Raw genomic sequence first — 24,196 nt, forward strand, 5'->3', positions numbered from 1 at the left:
AATATCTTGATGAGCAAACCAACAGGAAGGTCATAAGGACATTACATCATCACCATGTCAAATTGTATGCACATCAAGTTGATTTTGACTGATATCACTGTCTTATGGCAGTGTAAAGGATTTTGAATTCCACAACTTTTTCTGATCAAACTTTTACTGAAAATGATCTCTTTGTTCTAATTTCACATTTTTAGCTGATGCCAACTTGGAACACAAAGTGGAGTTTCCCTTTAACAGAGATTATTTATGGCATTCTTTGAATCCTGCTCTGGTTAAAACATATTATGCATGGAGGGCACACTGGAAATTCCAAGGACTGTACAATGTACAATATATACATGTACATCGAATCACATGATCTCTGAGCAGTTAAATGGTTGTAATTGAAGCTGCATCAAATGACAGTTCACGGACATAATTGTACTGCCAGACGACAGGACCGGTGGAGTACAGAATGTGGTTGATGTTAGCAATCACGAGCACTAACAGCTGCTGATAGGGAGTTACACACATGACACCATGCCGCAGCAACATATCACAGTGATGTGAAAGCCACGCACAGCACGGGGGACATTATAGTACGGCACTCTGGTGATATACAATGTACTGTGTACACAGAGGAACATTGGACCATGCCTGTGTGCAATGTGTGTAGAAGGGAAGAACAGTGTAGGCCCTACAAGTATACGATGATCAAGTCACATACACTGTAAACACTCCTATCTCTTATGGGGACAAAGCTCTTAAGTGTTGTTAAGGGGAACAATGAAAATAGGCAAACAATGACTTGGATTTGGGGGGGGGGGGGGTATAGATTTTGTGAAATTAGACAAGGAAATCAGTCGTCATTGCCTGCCTGAATTAACTATTTAAACTCCCTTTGAGCTGATATTGTGCATGGAAGGACAGCAAGTACCGAAGGTCCTTGTTGAAGAAAACAATACACATGCATAGTTCCAGCAGGTGTACATTCAAATGGTCCCCCATAACATTAAGAAAGCAATAATCTCAACAATTGTGGTGGCCTATATTTCTGGAATTTTCCCCTCTGTTTTCCAAAGTTTTCTAATAATGTAAGTGATGAAAAATACACACAACCAAATGTTCATACAATCATGTACAATTTAACAAACTGGTATTGACACAAAATTTTGCAGAACAAACTCATCCTTACAGCCAACATAGTGGTAAACAGGGTACATACAGCATAGGTGTGTAATATAGATTGTCTCAAGAGGCCTACATTGTACATTGTATAAATGGCAGGACCCAATGTTGAAGTAGACAACAGATATTGTTTTACAATGAGTACAAATAGGATGACATACCAAGTGTACACTTGTATCGTACAGCTGTACACATAGAATTCTAATAAATTTGTAAGTTACAATGCTTTGTTTTGTGTCGTACTGTTTTGCTTTATTTAATCCAATCAATTTCCGGAAACCGTATTTCTGTATCTTTGTTTCTTTCTTTTGTATAATTGTTGATGTTCATTGTTAGTGTTTCATCAAGTAGAGTAAAATATTGTCTCCACCACTTCTTTCTTTTCCCTAACTGTTCCCAGACTCTTAGAAAATGCCTACTATAGTACACAGATGTACATTGTATATTAAAGTACATCTGTATTCACTATAACAACCCTATTCTTTTCTATCCCGTTTGATTCTGGTGCAATGTCACAAAACAGCTTGTATTAAGGAAAAGGAGTGGCTGAATGATTTTTGACACTGTACGATACATGAACTCGGCGCTGGAACCTTTCCTGTACACAGTGCCTCATATCCTTCAAGAGAAGGCAACTCCATAGTACATTATCATAGAAAGTGAAGGTTAATGCTGTACTGTGCTCATCATACTAGTATTTCAGTGGTGTCAGCATCTACAGTGGGGCTGCATTTCATTATCCATCTAAAAACCTTGTGAATATTTGATAATCTGTACTCATGCATCAGTGTAATTATCAAGAGAATGTGTGATGTCATAAGACTGAGGAGAGCTCCCTGTTGACTCGAACAGCAAGCATCATATTGGGCTTTTTACAGTTTACATGACTTCTATAGACTTCATTCTGCTTCATCTTACTGTATACGCTATATATTTAGTGAGTCTAAATTCTCGCAAATCAGGACTTCCCGACAATTTTGTGTTTAAAAAATTTGCGATCGTGGAGCACAGTAATGAACAGGAAAACGTATGTGCACGACACTTAAATATCGGGATCAGAGTCAATATTTTCGCGTGTCTTTAAATTTGCGAATAGCACCTGGACTCATGAAATTTGCAAAAATTAAAACCTTGACTGTGAAATACCGAATGTACACAGTATACCACATCACATTGTATCTGGAATGCGCTCCAAGTAAATACTTTTGAGCAGCCAAAATGATACTTTACACACTAGGACCCCGTTTACAGTGCGAGGCTCGGCCGCGGCCGTGCCCAGCCCCGCTTCAGTGTAAACGCGCAAAAGGCCAAATGCGAGGACAAAATTGGCCTCGCATTTGGCCTCGCTCTGGAGGTGGTCTCGGCCGCGGCCGAGCAGCGGCCGAGCCCTGCCTCTTCTTGGTGTAAACGCAAACTGGGCCAAATGCGCGGCCAATTGCGCGGCCAATTTTAGTCTGGCTTCCAAACCCTCTGCCTGTATCTTTCGCTATTCAGGATATTAACCCCCTCAACGTCGAAAACTAGTATAGTTTAAGGTGGTTTTGTCCTGCAAAGGATTTTTTTTCCTTCGGCAAAGGCCTTTGCCCGAACGGCGACTTCGTCGCCACGGAATTCATTTGGCAAAGGGTCTGAAAACCAGACAATACCAAATTGCGTTTCTTTACAAGCAGAGCGCCACTACGACAAAATATTGAAAGGTTTGAATCAAAAGCGCGGCCGAGCCCAGCAGTGTAAACGGACAAAATTGCGAGGCTCGGCCGCGCAATTGAGGCCGGCCCCGCACTGTAAACGGGGTCTTGGACAGCTGAACGATTAGCTCCAGGAGGATGCCCTTGGTAATCTCAGAAGACAAATGTCACATTGATCAAATGTTAAGTGCTAGCTAATACTAGTAGGCTGACATGAACCTACGATGTGTCTCAATGTATTAACACATAAGGCATGGTCAGACTGGCAAAAGATCCAGTATGTTTTAAGATTGCGAGTTCTTTGTGATCTTTGGCTGTATGTTCACACTGGCAGCCACACTTCTCAATCTTTATATCGAGAAATTTGGGTCACCACTGCATGTGTGCAAGCAAGAAGGAGACATAATGCAGTCCGATGGCCTGTGATTATGATGTAACAATGAACACCTGTACATTACAATGGCCCTTCGCTTCTTAGGCACTGCCCGAAAATAGGTGGTGGAATGGTCATGTGACAAAGATTGTGAAGTTTCCGTTTCTAGCATTCACACTGCCAAAAGATCCAGAAGTTTGGCGGAGGTGGGGAAATATCCCTAGTATGAGTGGGAAGTTTTGTGGGAAATTTCATGTGAAGTTTTGCGGTCACACTGGCAAAATTTTGAGATCTTAGAGATCGTGATCTCAATCTTGACTTCCTTGATCTTTTGCCAATGTGACCACAGCTATAGTGAATTTGAAAAAAAAAAAACAAAAAAAACACCTTAATGAGTTTTAGCTTTACTACACGTATGTACATGTACAACGCATAATCATGTTACAAAATATACACATGGAAGGACAGGTGACCTCACATAAATCATTCATCCTTGGTAGAAGCACTAGTTGAGATTACAGTACAGCTCCATATCACATGAAAATTTGCTATTGCACTCTGTCAACACTTTCAGTTTTATTAAAGGTACTGTTTACCACTGGGAGCAATGATTTCAAAAATATTCGAGCTATCACATTTGATGCATGTATATGAGTGAGTCAGTTGTATCACAAAACACCCTAACATATAAAAACCGTGCATTAAAGCCTAAAATATAAGGAGATATCATTATTTTTCTCACTAATGCATAACTGTAGACAGTTTTGTCTAGACACAATTTTATTATAACTACTGTTCACATTTTGTATATTTAACAATACTTAATATTGATTCCACTGATAACTTTTTTTTTTACATTGGTTGTTTCTATCCTTCACATTTTAGAACTATTTTGAAGCACTAAGGCCGGGTTTTTGTTTCATCTGCAAATGGTAAACAATGCCTTTAGAACCCAGCAATAACAACATGTATCAATAATGTAACATGTGTTCAGTCCATAGTCAAATGGCAGTCAGCAAATTGGATGAACGTGATCATGAGATGGGGGATCACTTGTTGTGTTCAACCATGGACAGAACATTCAAGGATGCTCTGCCCACGGGAGAACATTTTTGCAGGAGCAACTTACGGCTAATGATACCAAACAATGGTACAATGATAATTTTTGACAGTGAAATCAATTAAAACATTCCTTTTTAATAAGCAATTCAATGCTCAAAAAAGTAAGAGACCAATACTAGTAATTTGTGATGTATGACAAAATCTGATTTAGTATTAAAGTAGTGAGTACTATAAAAATTGGGTTTGCAAATTCAGGTGTTTATTGCATGCATGAGGGGCAAAAGCTGCAGTATGCATACTGTCGTCTTGTCGGAGATGATGCAAAAATGGCCATCCCAAAAAATTCTTGTTGAAGGTAAAAGGTGTACATTGTATGCATTCGCAAAGAACTGAAACAAACCTACAGTAATAAACAAATGATTAAATTTTCTAACCCGTCCTAATGAGCAGATGGAGTCAAGGGGCCTGAGCTTTCAATCCTACATGTACAATCGGTAGCAGAATCTTTGTCAGTGGCAAAATACTACATTTATAACTGAACTTTTTTATTTTCTAAGGTGAGAGTTTAATATTTTGCTAAAATATTCTGGGAGATCATACATTGTATTAAAGTCCCTCTACACCATTTATACCCTTGGGACTGAACAAGCTGTCTGTTCTTCTTGCCTGTCATCATCTACATGCACATTGTTTCTACACTGTACATGTGTATGATGAACACAGGAACATGCACTTACTGTTAAAGTGGAAATTTTCGCTCATTTCGCACAACCAAAAACTACCACGAAAACAAAAGCGTGCGAATACTTTTGCTGGTTATATGTACAACTATGTAATGTCTTCATTCCGCGGAATTAAAAACATGCAAAATTTATTTCACTTGGTTGAGCGCAAAAATTACTCGCACAAAAATACCGGTACCCACTTTTACAGTATAGGATTTAATTTCCTGTATTGTCATGAAATTCTTGCACAATTGCCAACCATTAAACATCCACAATGTACTATACAATATCACAAAACACATGTACAAATTGTACAGCAGTACGGCCAGCTCGAGCCAATTTTCAGAATGTCTGGCTAACATTCAAGGCAGATCAGCGGTTCTAATTAATGTGATTACCCCAGCCACTCTGCACAGTGCCTAAACAAAGGCCACTGACGCACCTACACGGAGTGACTAACAGCCTTTGTCAAGGCACAGGGCTATGATTTTCTTGCATTGGCACACCCATGAGACACTTGAATCATGGCCTATAGGGGACTGAATGTTGAATACACTCATGACACTCCTGTTTCATATCCTTTTAATACATCTACTGGTAAGGATACCAACTTCCCTGTCTACACCGTAAGCTTACGTGTACCATACATCCTGTTAAAGATCACATAGTGCTATGTACAACTGTGAAGCAGTGACTTCTACAACAATGCACAAATGCACACATTGTAAGACAGAATTGTAGGGTTGACTACAGAAGACTTTTCTATTCTTTTCACTGACAAGGCATAGAATGTTGGGCAACTAGGAATACATGAACAGGAAGTGCAATTGTATATGATCAATCAGGAACAGCACTAGATATTTTATGTGAGGTGCAGGATGTCTCACAATATAAATATTTTTTTTTTTTCATAGAACGATTTGTAATAAATTGTATTTTAAAACACACACGGCATTGACCCCCCCCCCAAAATAAAGAAGATGTTTGACTCCATTTAATAATCATAGTTGATAATAGTTATAATACTCTGCATTACAACATTACCTTCTGATTCCCTTCTGCATACCTTACATGCCACTTCAGTTACAGTGGTCTCTATTGGGGAATATAACTCTAACTCATAAATTCTCTTCATTATTTTCATCCTTTTTTTTCCCCAAGGATTTTTACTGAACTTGACAGAGAGTGACAACTTTCATGAAACACGAGGAGACGATGAATATATGAGTATGTACAAATCAATCAAGTAACAAGAGGACCATCAAAATGAACTGATAAAATGACATGAAATGAAAAGAAGAACCTTGACAGCTCCAACTACCACAGTGCCTGGACTTGGTTGGCCAATAAGTGGTCAGACTCCCCTCAACCTCATCCCCCTCCCCCCCCCCCCCCCCATGCAAAGAGAGGTGGCATCCACTCACCTGACGTTCTGTGTGGGGTTCCACCTCTCCGAGGGCAACTCGCCGCTCTGTTCATCAGCCACCGGTGGATGCAGGATGGATATACACACGTCACCGCTGGTCTGCATGCATCAAACAAAAGGGGATGACAAAAATAACAACAAACATTAATTAAATAAATGTTGTGATGAGAAAAATATGTTTCATTGTTATCAGAAATCTGTAAAAAAAAAAAAGGGGGGGGAATGGAGATAGAAAGAGGAAATTTCAATTTCAGAGTCAAATACGAAAAGTAAAATGTGTGTCAACACAGAGCTAGCCTTGAAAATATAATCCAGCAGCAATCAGGGCACCACGAGTCCAACCACTGATTAACCTCATTACACTACTGTAATGCTGACTTTGTACATCGTGGCACTGTAAATCATGTCACGCACCGCGTTATCAGCTGTCTTTCATTGACCTCAATATATCTGCTTGCAAATCTCTGTAAAAAAAGTTAACTGTGAAAATGACTTGACACTTTAAAACAAATTGTAGGAAACAAATGTAAGCTTTGATACACATGATGGAAAAAATATTTTGAAATAGAGTAATTTAGTTGTTGATGACAAGTAAAGCATCAATATCTGACAACTCTTGGGGTAAGCAAGCATGTATGAATTGCGTGGTGATAATTAGGTTTCAAAACCCACAGGTCTTCAAACCATCATTATTTTTCATTTTTGCCTGGACAACAACAACAGCAGCAGCAGCAAATAGATATTGTTGAACATTAAAAAGCTTTTAAAGCAGTGGAGTGTGGAATGCAGGCACACAATATACACTTGGCACTGTATGTACAATTGTATGTCACAAGAATACCTGTCCTGAGTCTGGACATCTGAACATGTACAAGAGCCATTTGATATCCTCACTTATAGTTCCATAGCTGAACTACTAACTAATATTTAAAAGTAACATCACTCATCACTACTACAATGAAAATTGTATAACTGGTATTAAATAGTAATGTCCAAACTCTACAGCTTCATTGTACTATTACTATCAGTGGTGATAATACCAAAAACGACAACAGTACTGTAATACCACAATGTACCACTTTACTGACATGATGAACCTGACTGACTACATTCTAATTTCAACCTCACAAGGTCAAAAATAGTCCATTACTGGGTGGAGTAGCATGCCCACTGGGCAATACCACACAGATCTTTACTCATAAACATGTTATGTCAGCTGCAGTTGTGTAGGAGTTGTAAACATGTAGTACTGACTGATTACTGTATTTGAGTTACCCTGGGACATGAAAAGGAGCTGTGGATATTGTCAAAACCAAATTACACAAACACTTTGTGCCACCTACATGTAGAGTACCTGGATTTGGCAGGGTGAACGTACCGCAGAACACCACAATTTGTGAAATACACAACTTTTTGTGTCACTCTGCATTGTACACAGCACATTGCCTTGTGCATGGTACACTGTGCACATCACACCGACACTTGCTTGTGTGCCAAACCGTGTCTAATGAAAGCTTTGCATTATTACACACAATTGAGGTCACAATAAATGAGAAGCAAGCAGAGTCACCCCAACCAGGGCTCACACTCACTCCCCCGATCCCATCATTTCTTGGACTCCACAGTACTGATTACTCACTGAGGTTTTTACACACTTCAGCATGAATCATCGCTCTCTTGATGCGCAAATTGAGTTTGTCTTCCCACGGCAGTGCTCGGGGTAATCTTCAGCCCATGCTGCGTGCTGTTTTCATTTGAACAGAATACAATGCAGTTGGGGCACACAAGTACTAGTGTATAGTGTAGTGCTTAATGATGACATACCGTACATACTAAGGGAAAAGAAGAAACTAAAAAGAGGAAACTAAGAAGAAGAAGAAAACAGCTCAGTGTAGACAATACCATCCCTGATCATGGGGGGGGTGGGGGGGGAGGCATGGTTGTCAAAAGATTGAATGTAATACAGCATTACAGCTCAAGTAGTAATACACTGTACAAAAACTGCAATTGATATCAAAACATTCAAATCATGGTCAAACTGCAACGGTTACAAGCATACTACATATAACCGTACACCCACCTTGCTAAATTTAACTACTGTTAGGCCAAAAAAAAAAAAATTGTTGCATAGGCGTAACCCGCCCGACCCTAAAAATTCCGCCGACCCCATGTTTTTTTTTTTTTTTTTTTTTGCTATCGATATCAAATATCTTGTTGATTGCGATCGTGATCGCACAAACCCGGAAGTGGAAACGGCTCTGGGGATATCGGATGTACGAGGGAGAGATCTAGCGCCTCGCATAAGCCTTCCTTGATCAGTACGTCATCTGTTTCCAACACGGACACATACTCTAACAAGATTTATTCAGTGTATACGTAGCATTCAGACTGCGATGTATTGTGCACAGTTTTGCCATAGGTTTCTTGTGTGGAGTACTTACACGAATCTGTATATGTGGGACTGTAATAGAGATCGCCGTGTGCGATGAAAAGATCGTACATATGGGTCAATTTGCATCGATCTTATCTAAGTCAAAATAGTAAAATATGAAGTGAAAACATTCAGGATAGGGATTTCAACATCTTTAAATTCTGTGAAGGGGTATAATTCCAGTAATATCGGCCTCATAAATGATTTGTAGAATAGATGAACACAGCACATTCGGTGCAGCAGTTGTAACTGTTTACTGAGCTGAGCATGAGTTTTACACGTAAAATGCAGGTAGCAAAAAAAAAAAAAAAAAAAAAAAAAAAAAAAATCCGCCCGACCGACCCTATTTGAAAATCTCATGTTACGCCAATGCAACAATTTTTTTTTTGGGGGCCTTAGTCAGTTATAGGAAGATAAAGGATTGAAAATATCCATTCTCATTGAATTTCAAACAAGACTTCGCATATCACTGCTCAATGCAGTGCTGTGCATATAATCTGTCTCTGATACCCAAATCCTGTACTTCCAAACAAACTTTGGAAGATATACTGGTAATGTGATACTTGCATTGAAAAGAGGCTAATGCAACTTCACTGGAAATTTCAATCAAAAGAACATGCTAGTTTGTAATCAGGCAGACAGAAATTAAAAGTAGAAACATGTCAGTTAAAAATAGAAGTGCTGTTTGTCACTGGCATATGCCTATAATTAACGTCTATTTCAGCACTGTTAGGATTTATTATCCAGGAGAATCGAGAATGAGAGTGGATGCATACGTGCCTCAAACACAGCGGGCTGATACCCGGAAGGAAGTTCTGTGCAAGTGTTTATTTCCAAAGTTTCTCCACTATGAGTTGTGCACGTTCACACGACGTTCCAACACTTTAAGATTACAGGTAGCTCAAAGTTTCAATGTACGATAATTAGCTTGTAATTTAGCCCCTTAAATGCAATTGAGAGTTACATGTACATGTACAGTAATCTTAAAGATTAGTTGATGATTAATACCACAAGACATCTTTACTACAGTTTATAGGTATGCTCTGCAAAAGGAGTCCCAACTCATAGTTTAGCATCGTGTGGACACAAAAATCAATGAACTCAAAAGTTAGCATGACCCCTCCATGAAGCCCACCCCCCCCCCCCCCCCCAAGGTTCTGAGTCAACCTCCAGAGCATGCTGTGCACTGCTGTATCTTTGTGCATCCTGATTATTTCTTGCAATTCTATGGTTGAATCATTGAGTGGGACTCTCACTCTGAAATGAAATGTTACATGGGTGGGCGTCATAGTTTAAAACTACAGGCTAAATCACCAACGTTAACAACTTTGAAGATTACAAACATGTCAACATAAACATTGTGTTGTGAGAGGTGGTAAAAGAATGTTAACAATAAATCTTTCCGTGATTTGCCCTATCCCTCTCACTCCTCTTTAATACACCCAACTACTGAATAGGGTGTAATAATTCTATGCTTGCTAAAAGTGAGCTACAGCTGTATCTTGTCCCACACTTTAATACTGTAATATCTTGTACCATACTTACAGTACATGTGGATGACAATAAATCATCTAAAATATAAGGGCAAACCCTACAGTATGGGTGCATCAATGGCTCACTACTGTACGAGTGTGTGTCAATTAGTACGATGTACAATTTGGACATGTTTATTTTCATTGATTTCTTAATATCATTTCATTGAAAAAGGAATCTTCCAAATGACAAGATAAGAGTTATACGTGTAATATATGAACCTTCTTTGACCGGGAAAATGTAATCTGAATAGTCAATGTTGTATTCCATGGAAACAAATTTACAAAATCAACCCGATGCACAGTACACTATAGATGAAATATTAGAATCTGACTTCAGAGCACTGTAACCATGGAGGTGGGAACTCCCCACCTCCCTGCTGTAACTTATGGTGGCCATAACTGGGGGCTTCCAAAGAAGAACAAATGTGCTTTCAATGGGTGATGCAATGAGCCAGGTGCTTTACTAAAGTCAGTGCATAAATTATCTTTTGTTAAAGCATACAGTGTATTTGAAGTCCCCAGTTGGAAATTATCATAAAAACAGTACCCAAACCAATTGGGTCCATACACTGTACATACCCAAACTACATGTAAAAGCAGGACATGACAGGGTAACACACTCTACACAGAGCAACATTAAGTACAGAGTGTACTTTGTTCATCCTGTTGCGATTGTATTATGCTTGAAAGATTTGTACATGGTGGTTTTGTATTCCTCTTGTACATTGCAGATCTTAAATTTTTGTGATGGTACCTGCTGTCCTCATCAGAAACTCATATTTCAGACCGACAATCTGAATTGTCTGAAAACATCCGAGTTCTGTCTGGTTCACACACTGGATGCAGATATTTATTTTAGGCCCCTAGAACTAATTGATATACAGTGTACAGTGTGTGATTTTTTACTGTACATATAAATTATAAATATCTACATAATACCAATTGTATACAATTCGCTGACATACACATGTACTTTGTCGAAACAAAAAAAAAAAAAAAGATGCTGAAATATTGTATTTCAGAGAATATCATGCCATCAAGCCACTTACAATGTACTCCATGACATACATATGTAACATTAATACTACAGGGGCACAGCCCCTCAATGCATGTACTGTACAATGTACGTGCACATTGTGTTGTACTGTACCTTATTGTACCAAGTAGGCCCTACAGCTACACATTTCATGTACAATGTGTATAATATATGCTGCTCTGTGAGTTTCCAGAACTGCTCTTATGTAGCATGCCCACTGGGTCCTACAATGACCTTCTGAGGTCATGCAGTGTGTTAAAGAAAAGAAAAAGAAAAAGAAAAAAAAAAACCTGTTGTGTAACCAGTTCATCCTTGCTCTGTTTGCTCAAAGTGCACTCAAACTGTAAACAGAATTGTAATCAACAACACAGCAAAACTACTACAGTGTGTATGTATAATGTCAATGTTGTCTGCAACCAGCATTCTTTTCATATTATACAACGTCCAAGTAGATCCTTGTAATTTGATTGGAGGATTGTTGGTGACGTGATATTCAATAAGTACTCCATTCAACGCGCCGTGCAATTTTGGTTCTATTTTTGCGTGCAACTTGGTTCGATTTTTTCGTTCTATTCCACGGTTCGAGAAATTGTACGGTACTGCATGTACTGTGTGTTGCATATTGAGGATCGCATGCAGCCAGCGCAGTGTACGTGTGCGCGGTACATGCATGCGCGTATGTAGGCTCACGTAGTGCTAGTGTACGAGCACTAGCTGTGACCTGTATATCTGTTATACTGATTGCACAAGCCAGAAAGAGAATCGCAGTAGTGGATCCACATGTAAGTATGGCTATATTTTTCATACATATAGACTTCTAGGCCCACTTAGACCTACCCAACAATCCTCCAACCAAATAACAAAGATCTACTTGGACGTTGTATAAAACAAATAGTGTATGGTCTTTACTCGTGCAATGGAACGAGATTTCGCACTCGGTGACAGATGACGCGCACTATTCAACTCGGCTTCGCCTCGTTGAATAGAGCGCCTCTATCTTTCACCTCGTGCGAAATCTCATACCATTGCACTCGTGACCATTCACTATTTGTATACTAGTTCCACTTTTACTAGGACTTTACATAGTGTAGAAAGGTGGCAAATTGACAGTGTTTATTTCTACACAGAGCATGCTACATGTATACAAGTGTAGCTGTGTGTACAAAACGTACCAAAAAGGAAAGTCCTCTTAAATTTCTTAATCTGTCATAAATATACGCTGTAAGCATACAATGTACATATACATGTATGTACCCACTTTACAGTGTTAATGAGCTAGCAGAGTGTGACTACAAATTTTGTACTTTCAGCTTACGAAATACATGTAACTATCCATACATTTCCTTCATCAATAATTCAATTGATACTATAATTAACAATCTTACCTTCCCATACATGTACCTGTGAAGCAACACAGGCCTCAAATTAACCGACGGCCACCGACGGCAATGGCCGTCGGTGCCCCTCTCGTTGGCCGCAATGCCTTTTTTCCTTGATCAAAGTTACGGCCAAAAAAAAATTTGCCCTTTTTCTTGTGGCCGTGGTGCCCTTTTAGAATGAAAGTTATTATTTATGATGTATAATATGCCCTTTCTCAAAGTCTACACTTTAATAAGCTTCAACAACTTTCCTGATCTCAAATATCATACCTTCAGTTCACTCGCGTCCCAACATATCTGATTCAAACTCAAAGTATCTTTCCGAGATGCGAGACGACGTGTAGAAGTCTACGTACATGTACGCCCGACCGGCTTTTACCGTCCTGACTGCCTCCGCAGCGCAGCGGCCATAGAGTACTAGCTAGGCAGCGGCGGGCCGGAGCAAGTGGTCGCAAGCCATGCTAAAAAATGCCAGGCCTGTCGGACAGCTGCGAGCATTGCCATCTCTCTCGCTCTGCATTCATGCCCGCATGCTCAAAGCAAAATGGTGCCGGAAGTGCTCCAAAGCGAGCGCGGCGTACGCATTGAGAACGTACTGTATACAGAACCTACATCGTATTACGTATGGCCTACTGCCTAACGTCGTCTGCTGCGGAGAGATCTTATGCGTGCGTGCGCTGCTGGAGTGTAGCAGCACGGTCGATAGCATACAGCTCTATGGGGCATTCACATCACGTATTATAAACACCCAACATGCCCTTTCCAATGTGGCCTTGGTGCCCCTCTGACTGACCTAAGTGCCCTGGCCTCTTGGAAAAAGTGCCCTTTTCTAAATGGCCTTGCCCCTCCAAAATCCTATTTTGAGGCCTGCGACATTTGTATAATCTTGCAGCAAGACCACAAACAGTGAAACAGTGCATACTGTACATGGTGAATGACCAATTTTAACCAAGCTGATTCTCACAAAGCCCCCTCTCCTGTACAGTTTCTTTCCTGACTATTCATGAAACCACTGCCCATCAAGAGTGCCATGTGATAGTTTTTCATCACTCTCTCTGTACATGTGTACACTAAACATACACGTACACTGTACCTGTACCTGTACTCAAAGAGCATGCATGATGCACCAATGGAAATTTTGCCTAAAATCAAGGGCTTGCTGGCCAAGGAACAATCATAATCCCATCACAGCTTTCTACCAGTACATCTGCTGTGTACAATCATGTATGCACACGATATGTATATAGAGAGCACTCTAGATACATGTAGGTTTATAGTACATTAAACTGTTCTGTGTACTTTATACTACAATATATTACACATGAATGACATTAGCTTGCTTGGCATCCCATTTGTGTCAACTGTTATGGCATGGTGTAATAAAGCACACATAATGCAGCTGTGACCTCAGTTTGCTGCAAATATGACCCACCCCCCCCCAAAAAAAAAAAGAAAAAAGAAAAAAGAAAAAAGAGAGAAAGAAAAAAAGAAGAAGACTCTTTTAAATAGGCCCTACACGTACCGTACACCTGACCAAACAATGTACAGTACAGGTTTTGCGTACTGGTACAATGTGTGTACTGGAGTTCCCCCATCAATCATGTGGTACAGTGTACAAAAACAGCTGTACATTTGGCAATATGGGACACTGTACAGTAGATTTCAACCATAGGGAATTTCCCAAGTTACCCCCACAACCTACACCTGTACGTAACAGCTCTCTTGCATACTATACACTGTACATGTAGTCACACAACAAATGTACACTATACAAACACAGTACAGCTACATTGTATACGTAATTGAGCAAACATGTATTGTAAATGATCCCAAGCTTGAAAGAAATGTGAGGCCCTCGTACTGTACTCGCTAAAAAGAAGAGAAAAGAAAAGAATTGTAATTCACTGCTTAAAGGTCCAGTTTACCTTTGGGAGCAGTGATTTCAAAAATGTTCAAGATATCACATTTGATGCATATGTGTAGGTCTGTTGTATCACAAAACATCCTACCATATGAAATTTTTGCAATAAAGCCTAAAATATGAGGAGATATCTGCATTTTTCTCAATAAACCATAACTGTATACGGTTTAGTCTGGAAGCATTGTTATTATAACTATTGTTCACATTTTGTGTATTTAACAGTACTTAACATCGATTATATGGATTCAAATTTTTACAGTGGTTGTTTCTATCCCTAACTCACATTTTAGAACTATTTTAAAGCACTAGTGTTGGGTTTTTGTTTCATCTGCAAATGGTAAATTATGCCTTTAAAGGTACTGTTTACCAGATTAGGAGCAGTGCTTTACAAAATGTTTGAGTTATTACACATTTGATGCATACAGATGTGTTGGTGGAAACCTGCATGTAGGTCAGTTGTATCACAAAATATCCTACCATATGAAAATTTTGCAGTAAAGCCTAAAATATAAGGAGATATCACCATCTCAATTAAACCATTACTGTAGATTGTTTATTCTGGAAACAATTTCATTATAACTATCATTCACATTGCATTCAACAATGTAACACTGATTATGCTGATCAATTAACATTTTTACGTTGGCTGTTTCTATCTCAAACCCACATTTTAGAACTATTTTGAAGCACTAAAGCTGGGTTTTTGTTTCATCTGCATAAGGTAGAGACACCAGAAAGTATTCTTTAAATATCATTGGGAAATATGGCCATGTATGTGGTACTATGTACATGTATGCATATATGGGTGGAACTGAGCTGCTTGACAGAGGTCTGCGCTCTCTGAATGATTTTCTGTTACATCATTACAGTTTGACCTCGATTATCTGGCCATGTCGGGACCGGCGCTCATCCAGATTTGCGAATTGGCCGGGTATGGGAGACACAATGTTAATGTATAGCTGCTGTCCAAGCTGCCGTCCCAGTGCACTGGCAGCTAGGCAGGTAGCGTACCCCGCAACGGTGGTGAAATCTATGCTAGCCTGCCCAAAATTGTAGTCCCTTCTTCACAAAAATAAAGTACAAAATGTGTATATCTTTGTGTGAAAATCATACATCTTTTACCTCATTAGATATTGAGAAACCTATCATGTACATCTTATGAAATTAGTGAAATAGATCCATGAAAAGATGTTAAAGTCAGTGTTTTTTCTCAATTTTTGGATGAAAAAAAAAGTCCTTCACTGCGTGAACGCGTCCGGATAATAGAGATTTCCGGATAAAAGGAGGCTGGATAATCGAGGTCGAACTGTACATGTATATCCCAAACTTGTTTCAACTGTTCTATTATTTTGTTTCAACTTAAATTGATAGTCTACAGCAAGTATCAGAGTCAACTGGGACAAGGAGTGGAATTGCACTTCAAGGGTATGGTTACTGTACATGTACAATGGGCTACCACGCTTGATTACTGGCATGCATGTACAACTGTACTACGTATCAATGTATTAATGTATTAATGTATTAATGTATTAATGTATTAATCTTGTGATCGACAGCATCTCTGCATTTCAAACGGAGGGAAAGTTTAGGTGTAGCGTACACAGTACGCCATGTTGTGATTATGACATATCCACATGACAGAACGTTTTATAGAAATTCAAAATGATCCTTCAAAGAGGACTGTATAAAACAACCTGAAGCTTATAATACATGTATATTTTGTACAGTGTACATGGCCCATTTGTCCATGCTGAAACTGTACCACACAGAAGGCATGATCGGCACATGAGTGCATGCAATTGCCACAGCAAAGTCTTCGATCTCATTCTTTAAAAAATGCAACTTCTCTGGCAGGCCAGGAAAATTGAACCTAAAATTGTATGTAGTATTTGGAGCAAAATGTATTGACGCTGAGCCAAAACTGAAGAAGTACTTATGGATCCTTGCCAAATCTGTGATGTGCAGCTAAAAGCTCTAGCGTGCGGTTGATGGAGCATACGGTAGCAAGACAGCCATAATCTTAAAGGGCATGGATAGTTTTGGGGCACTAGAAGCTCATTTTGGTCTAACACGAACTACTGCAGAGTGTATCTATACTGGCAATTTGTCATCTCCAGGATGGAGCTGTGGTTTGTGATAATAATACTTTGCATTTTTAAATACTTACCACCAGTGCCATGCAATATCAGGCACATATTATCCAGGGTGATTTGATTGATCGATTGATTGATTCATCCATTTATTTGAAATGTAAGTTCCTTTTTCTTTGCATGAGTGCTCATATTAATACAAAAAAAAAAGAAAAGAAAAAAGAAGAAGAATATCTCCAGAGATACAAGGTTGATATGAGAAGTGGCAAAAAAAGCTGTCAAGTTGTTTCTCATGCAGATAATTTATCATGTGTACGGAGTCAGGAAAAATGCTTACTGTTATGATAACTTACAGATCCTCATGCCATTGCCGCATCATTAATGCCTGTTACAACTATTGAATATCAAATTACTGTTTTGCACCCTAAAATTCTTGTTGCCTAAAGATGTTTTGAAGTTGTTTTCTTGAAGTAACATAATGCACAGTTGGTATTTTTCATTTTGGCTTTTCTCTATTAATCAGAGTTCAACTGTTTTGTGCAAAGATGTACAAATCTATCTCATTTCTGGACTGCAAAGGTACATTGTACTTTGCAAAAACAAGGATTTAGACTGTGTGTACCTCCACATGGTTTATTTAAAACTGAATTGACTTGGGTTCAGGTGTCTGTGTCTTGTGATATCAGTAAAAAAAAAAAAATACTCCAATGTAAACCCTCTTTTCTTTCATGATAATGTCAGATGGAACACACAGGCCCGAATTCACGAAGGTGGTACAATCTTGTCCATGGTTTAAACTATGGAAAAAGACCATAGTTTTTCATGGGGTGCCAAGTGTCGCATGGCCTATTTTGTTATGAAATCAGTCATTTTGTTATGAAATATTGTAATTTGTAATTTTGTTGACGAAATGACTGATTTCGTAATGAAATAGGCCAGGCGCCACTTGGCGCCCAATAAAAAACTACAGTCTTTATCCATGGTTTAAACCATGGACAAGATTGTACCACCTTTGTGAATTCAGCCAATGGGTGTATACACCAGATACACCTGTATCACAGAAGTGTACCATACCTGGGGCGGATCCAGGAACTCCGTAAAGAGGGGGCGCCTTTACAAAAATTAAAGGGGGGGGGGGGCGCACGCATCCCACTACCAATTTTTTTCTTTTCATTCATTTTGTTTTCACAAAAAAATAAAGGGGGGGGGGGTGGGGGTGCACCGCCGGTGCACCCCCACCTGGATCCGCCACTGCATACTGTAGTGTATGTACAACATGTATCAATATTGTGAACATGTACACAGTCATGCACACTTGAAATACTGGTACATACACCAAGTGTATTGTGAGAACACAAACACAACAATACACTTGGTGTATGTACCAGTATTTCAAGTGTGCATGACTGTGTACATGTTCACAATATTGATACATGTTGTACATACACTACAGTATGCAGTGGCGGATCCAGGTGGGGGTGCACCGGCGGTGCACCCCCACCCCCCCCCCTTTATTTTTTTGCATGTATTACCATAGTGAAATACAACTTTTGTATGATGTATGTAAATGACAATTAGAAGAACAATTAGAGATTGTACACTTTACATCATTCCAACATTGATTCCCTTTATATTTGTGTGGTACTGTGTGTGTGTGTGTTTTTTGTTGGTTTTTTTTACGTTTGTATACAAATGTACCATGGTTGTTAAATGCATGCAACTACTGCACAATGTACTGTACGAGCTGAAATTTTCGCGGTGGTTTTATTTTCGCGAATTTCGCGAATCACCTTTGAACCGCAAAAATAACAACACGCGAAAAAATACAACGTGCGAACAGACAAGCACAGTTAGACCTTACAACCGCGAAATTAACAACACGTGAAAATGTTCTCCTAGTAGCAATTCGCGAAAATTTCAGCTCGTACAGTACTATATTCATGATAAAATAATTGATTAGATTACAAATTCTATGAGCATTGATATCTGATCCTACTACAGGTACATGTATATTGCAAAATGAACAAGGTATCAGGTATACATTTACCTGTAGTGTGCGAAGGGCAAAGGGGCTTTATAATGTACTGTGTATGTACATGTACTTGTACACTGTGTGTGCATTCTGTTTGATACAAAGTGTATAGGTTGTCCTTGGAAACAATGTGTACGTGACCAGTGCATTACACACTGTACTCATGTTGAATGTACAATTGTAATGTGTATGCTGGTTTTCAAGTATGACCTGACAGACAATAATTTCATTGTGTACAGAGCAAAGAGTCTTCATTAAACATACTGGAGCGACATCTCTGTTTTGAAAATGTAATCATGTTCATCACATATATGGGACACTACACACCTGTTTAATGTTTTTTTTTTTTTTTTAGTTTACAAAAGACACACATAAAAATGTACACACAATGTACATGTACAGACACATACAAATGCACACAGTACTTGTACAGACACACTAGTTTTAGGATTTCAATGGGCAGAAAGTATAGCTATCGATGAAGAAGGAGACACAATATGGGGCTTTGGGTGGTCATTCTGGGTTGGGTGAATAAAACATTTAACTCTCAGCAATCAGTTTTCTCTGAGCTACAACTGTATGATTCATGTACACTGCATTAAAAAAGAAAACTGGTAAAAACACATAAAGAATGATGATATACACGCCTGTACAGTGTACAGATGTACAGTATCGCCCATGGCCATGCAAAAAAAAAAAAAAAAAGAAAAAAAAAGAATAAGAATAAGAATAAGAATACGAAGAAAAGGATCTGTTAAAAGTTCATCGTATAATTTGATGGATATCCAATACAAACTGTACCTGTTTGCTGAAGGGGTATTTGAGGTACTGCAAAGAAAAGCAAAATTGCTTGCAGACTTCATGGTGAAAGGAAATTTACAAAATGTGACATCATGAAAACTTGATGCTGCTATTTATTAAAAGTGACTTACTGTGTACCATGTATAATCTGTAAAATGAAAAAAAAAAAACAAACAAATCATGCAGTGCATGTAAGTCTGTTAATACAAAATTCTACGTATACAGATGATGTCACCCTACAGATGTCGAAAAATTTCCTTACCTCATAAATATTTGGATGCCACATCTTTGTGAGGAACTTGAATGTCGGTGGTGAGTATGGGTAGTCTTGAGGGAAAGTCATCACAGCCTGCTCATGAGGAAAGAGAAATGGAGGAAACAAAAAAGGAAATGACAAAATTTCAAAATTACACAATGATGCTTAGTTGATCACATTTCAATATGACAACATTTCAACTGGAGTTACAACCTGGGCCCCATTTCATGAACTTGTTGTCAGTGACAAGTTGTGATAGTTGTTACAAGCTACAGAAATCCTTGTGTCCGATTGGCTAAGAGCAAATTTGCCACTGAAATGTGGCAGTTGTCACTGATAACAAGTTTTATGAAACGGGGCCTGGCTTGCTTTTGTGCTGTCATAATTTTCCAGACATATTCTGGTTAAGGGACTAAACCTTATTTTTACAGAAAAGTATGAATTTGATCTCCCTTTCCCAAACTCAGAAATGAAACATACAACTGTATAAACTGGTTGTAAAGTGTACATTTGTAAGAGGCAATGCAATCGATGAAAAATCCCATAAAGAAGGCAGAAACATTTCACAGCAAATTCTTTAAAGCCTGATAATGTGTCTGAAAATGTTCCTATGACACTTTCTGCAAAGATTTTGAACTGCCAAAAAAAAACAACAACAAACAAACAAACAAACAATACTTAGTGAATTGAAGGCACATGTACATTGTAATTAACATTATCCATAACTGCACAATTAAATTGTGCATGTTAACAGCTGTATGTTCACGCAAGGCTACAATGTATCAGCTCCCCCTACAAGAGACATACCCAGTACTGCAAACATTTTCCCCTCTTTCTGTAATTATGTACAAGCCAACTGGCGGTTGACTCTTAATTCCGATGTAAAAATTCATTTCCTGAAACAGAAATGCAAACTCTTTCCTGTCAAGTTCTAGCTGCAAACCTACAGTGTTGCTCTGTTGCATAAATGCAACTCTGTGTAGTCATCATGACTTCGCATTTCATATCCTGTCTGGGGGCATGAACCCTTTTAGCGATGGATATTTTGTGAGGAAAATACTGCAGTTGTGATAGTTCAGTAAAATGAATTCTTGGAAGAAGAAATGAATCCCTCATAAGAGAAAATACACATTGTACATTCATCATTTTTGAAGTTGTCAAACCAGAAATAATATGTACGACTGTACACTGTACTTTGTATGTGTATGGCCACATGTCCTGGCTGAATACCATGAATATCAAAGAATCTTTAGTGTATGCTGTTTCCTATCAGACTAAACGTGATACAGAAGATAACTATTACAAGATACACGATCACTTGTACAGGGCAACCCCCGTCCCTAGACAGGGCTGCCATTTCTTGGCCAATTAGAGTGAGACTCACAAGAATTCACTCATAACTGTCTCACTCTGTCACAAATTCTCATGCTCAATCCCAAAAATGGAAAGTAAAAAAAAAAAGAAGAAGAAGAAGAAGAAGAAAGAATCCAAAGTCCTGATATCAACTAAACATTTGAAATGCCCAAGCCCAAAGTTTCGAGATTTTCCAGCAGGCACATACATTTTATATGCACAAGCAAATATTAAAGTGCTGAAATCCTGCCTAAAGTGTAAGTATGCATCAGATTGCAGTACTTAAAATGTCAAATTGTGAAAGCTTCCTACAGTGGAAGGGTGGGGGACGTCCCCTTTTCACCATACCCCCCCCCCCATTAAAATCTAGAACAAAATATATAGGTTTCATTTTTTTTAAATTACGAGTTGTACAATGTACAACTGTACCTGTACAGGTTTAACTACGGTACCTGTAATCACTCAGTTCACAGCCCTGCATTTATCAATCTGAACAGATCTCAGATCACATACATGTTGTATTTTGTATGATAGAAACTCGCAATTATAAGCTGTTACAGTATGTCACATGTACAGTTCTTCTTCTTCTCTATACTCGCACACAGTGTACTCAATGTACACATTCATACAAAGTTAACTTGTTTGTGTGATATTGTATGAACCTGATGTGACACTAGATCTTCTGTACTGTATACATACAACTGTAGATCAATACAGAACCGGAAGTCAATCCCACAGTCAAAACAACAAATTGTCAAGTCTAAGGCTCAAAACTGACAGGATGTGAGAATGCATACAGTGTAAAACACAGAATAATCTGCAAAGTGAGTCATTAATAACCCACACTTTATCTCTCTACATTAGTATAGAATAATTTTAAGATAGCCATGGACAAAGGCTGGAAAAATAAAGGAAAGACTGCACAATATAAAGCAAGCCGCCTATAATTTTACTATGACGCCATCCATTCGACTGCTGTCTACAGTGTAGAAAAGAAACCTACACTGTACATGTACGTGTACTGTAGGTGCCTACAGTGTATGTTTTTGCGTTTGGTCAAATTTGGGCATGGGAGGTCGAACCCACATGCGGATTTTTTACTACCACACCTGTACCATGACATGAACAAGTCCTTTTGAAGTAGAAACAAACTTACAAAGCAAGAAGCAACAAATAAATGTCGGGCATGATGGGAAAAATATGTACACGTGTAATACTGAGTCTATGGATGTACACTGTAAGTTGCCCATACATGTACTTTGACTACAACGCCGTCAAAAATTTGACTGCCTGCTACATGTAGAAACCTACATGCTTCTGCGCACAGTTGAACCTTGGCGCGGGAGGTCAAACTTTGGTGCAGGTGCCGTTAACTAATACCCTGCCCAGTAATTTATTAATTGTTATATCAATAATATCAATCATACATCTACTACGTTACACAGCACACATGTACACACACTTCAACATTCACCGTTTTGGTAATCACGTAGGTCTACTATAGTACTGATGCCTATCTATTTCTTTAGTTCACCCTATTTCATTACAGGAGAAAGTATTTTGTGTGTGGTCCACTGAAAGCACTGTCAAGATACTGTGAAACAACATTTTCACGGCATGAAATTTTTGTGAAGTGGAGTCGACGGCCTTTTTTTGCGGCATGAAATATTCGCGCGTTGCTTCAAACATTCCATGTATAGATCTAGTGTAGACAAAAACTTTTGCGTCCATAGCTAAATCAAGATATCAGTCCCCTCTTGTTCTGTGTGTGCATCTTCACTACGTGCAAAGTCTATGGAGGTTGAAAGCAGTCACCGGCTATGACAAAATGAATAGCGGTGAATGGATTGGTGAACTATTTCATGATAATGCTGCGTGCATTTTAATTTCACGAATCTTGGCTCTCGCGAAATTAAAATGCACGTGAACATTCCTCATTTTACAGTAGGGCATGGAAACGCCCATTTACATTAGAGAAAAATATATCCTACTAGATCTAGAAATACTAAGATCTATCTAGAGTAGACCAATGACGTATCCACGTAATGTATGATCCAATCAAAAGTTAACATTGTCATTGACATTACATCACACTGACATGTCATTGTTTTAGAGACCACTTGATTCCCATATCATTCATACTACTGCTAACTACTGCACTGTTTGCGTACAGCATTATGTGTTCAAATGAATACTAGAGAAGTAGCTCTATAACAATGAAATTGGAATTCTTTCGATCAGGTGTACAGTGTAGCAGCAGGCATGCCTGAACAATAGAACCTGCGGCACACACTGACGATCACCAACATTCCTTTGTAGATCAATCTGTTTCCATGCGCAGCGCAGTGAGAGCGAGCTTCCGCACTACGCTGCCTGTGATGCTGTGCAGTACGCGAAGCTCGACTTCAGGCACTACGCTACGCAAATCATAAACAGTGTGGTTTATGGAGGCCAACATGAAAAGTAACAAAGAATAAAGGGTTTTCATCGTATATAATACGCAGGCTCATGTACCTTGAAGTAGCCTCCCTCGTACAGTGTTCCCGGGGGACCAAATATTGCAACTTCCCATACAAAGAGGTTCTCATCATTTGCTTTGACAATGAATCCTTCCACGGGTTCTTTCTCGAGCTTGACCAGTTCTGCCTGCAAGGCCCGAAGAGCGCCCGTTGCAGTTACGCTGGTTGTTGTGGCCATTTCCCTCCGCGAGTTTCTCGATGTTATTTTTCTGCAGAGAGTTTCTTTTTAGATGATACTCCAGTAAGGGGCTGATTTCCCGGTATCTTAGACGATCACCAGGATTTACTGTTTTTGATACGTGTCTCCTCCGGCACAGCGCTAACTACCAAGGTTTTGGAGGTCGCCCCGTGCTTGAGTTTCTCGTTTTGTTGTGTGCGTAATGTCGGCACCGTACTTGCTTA

General features: G+C 39.0%; 1 protein-coding gene across 1 annotated transcript in view; it reads right to left on the minus strand.

Annotated features, from left to right (window-relative positions):
* Positions 1 to 24,196, minus strand: part of LOC140231313 (ubiquitin-conjugating enzyme E2 R1-like) — a 28,785-nt gene extending 4,589 nt beyond the window's left edge. Inside the window, exons 1-3 of the mRNA XM_072311464.1 lie at positions 23,790 to 24,196; positions 19,929 to 20,015; positions 6,440 to 6,540 (exon numbers count right to left, since the gene is read on the minus strand). Coding sequence (XP_072167565.1) covers positions 6,440 to 6,540; positions 19,929 to 20,015; positions 23,790 to 23,972 — 371 coding nt within the window. The 5' untranslated portion in view covers positions 23,973 to 24,196. The remainder of the gene's footprint in view (positions 1 to 6,439; positions 6,541 to 19,928; positions 20,016 to 23,789) is intronic.

The sequence above is a fragment of the Diadema setosum genome, chromosome 7, assembly GCF_964275005.1.
Source record: "Diadema setosum chromosome 7, eeDiaSeto1, whole genome shotgun sequence".
Lineage (NCBI taxonomy): Eukaryota > Metazoa > Echinodermata > Echinoidea > Diadematoida > Diadematidae > Diadema > Diadema setosum.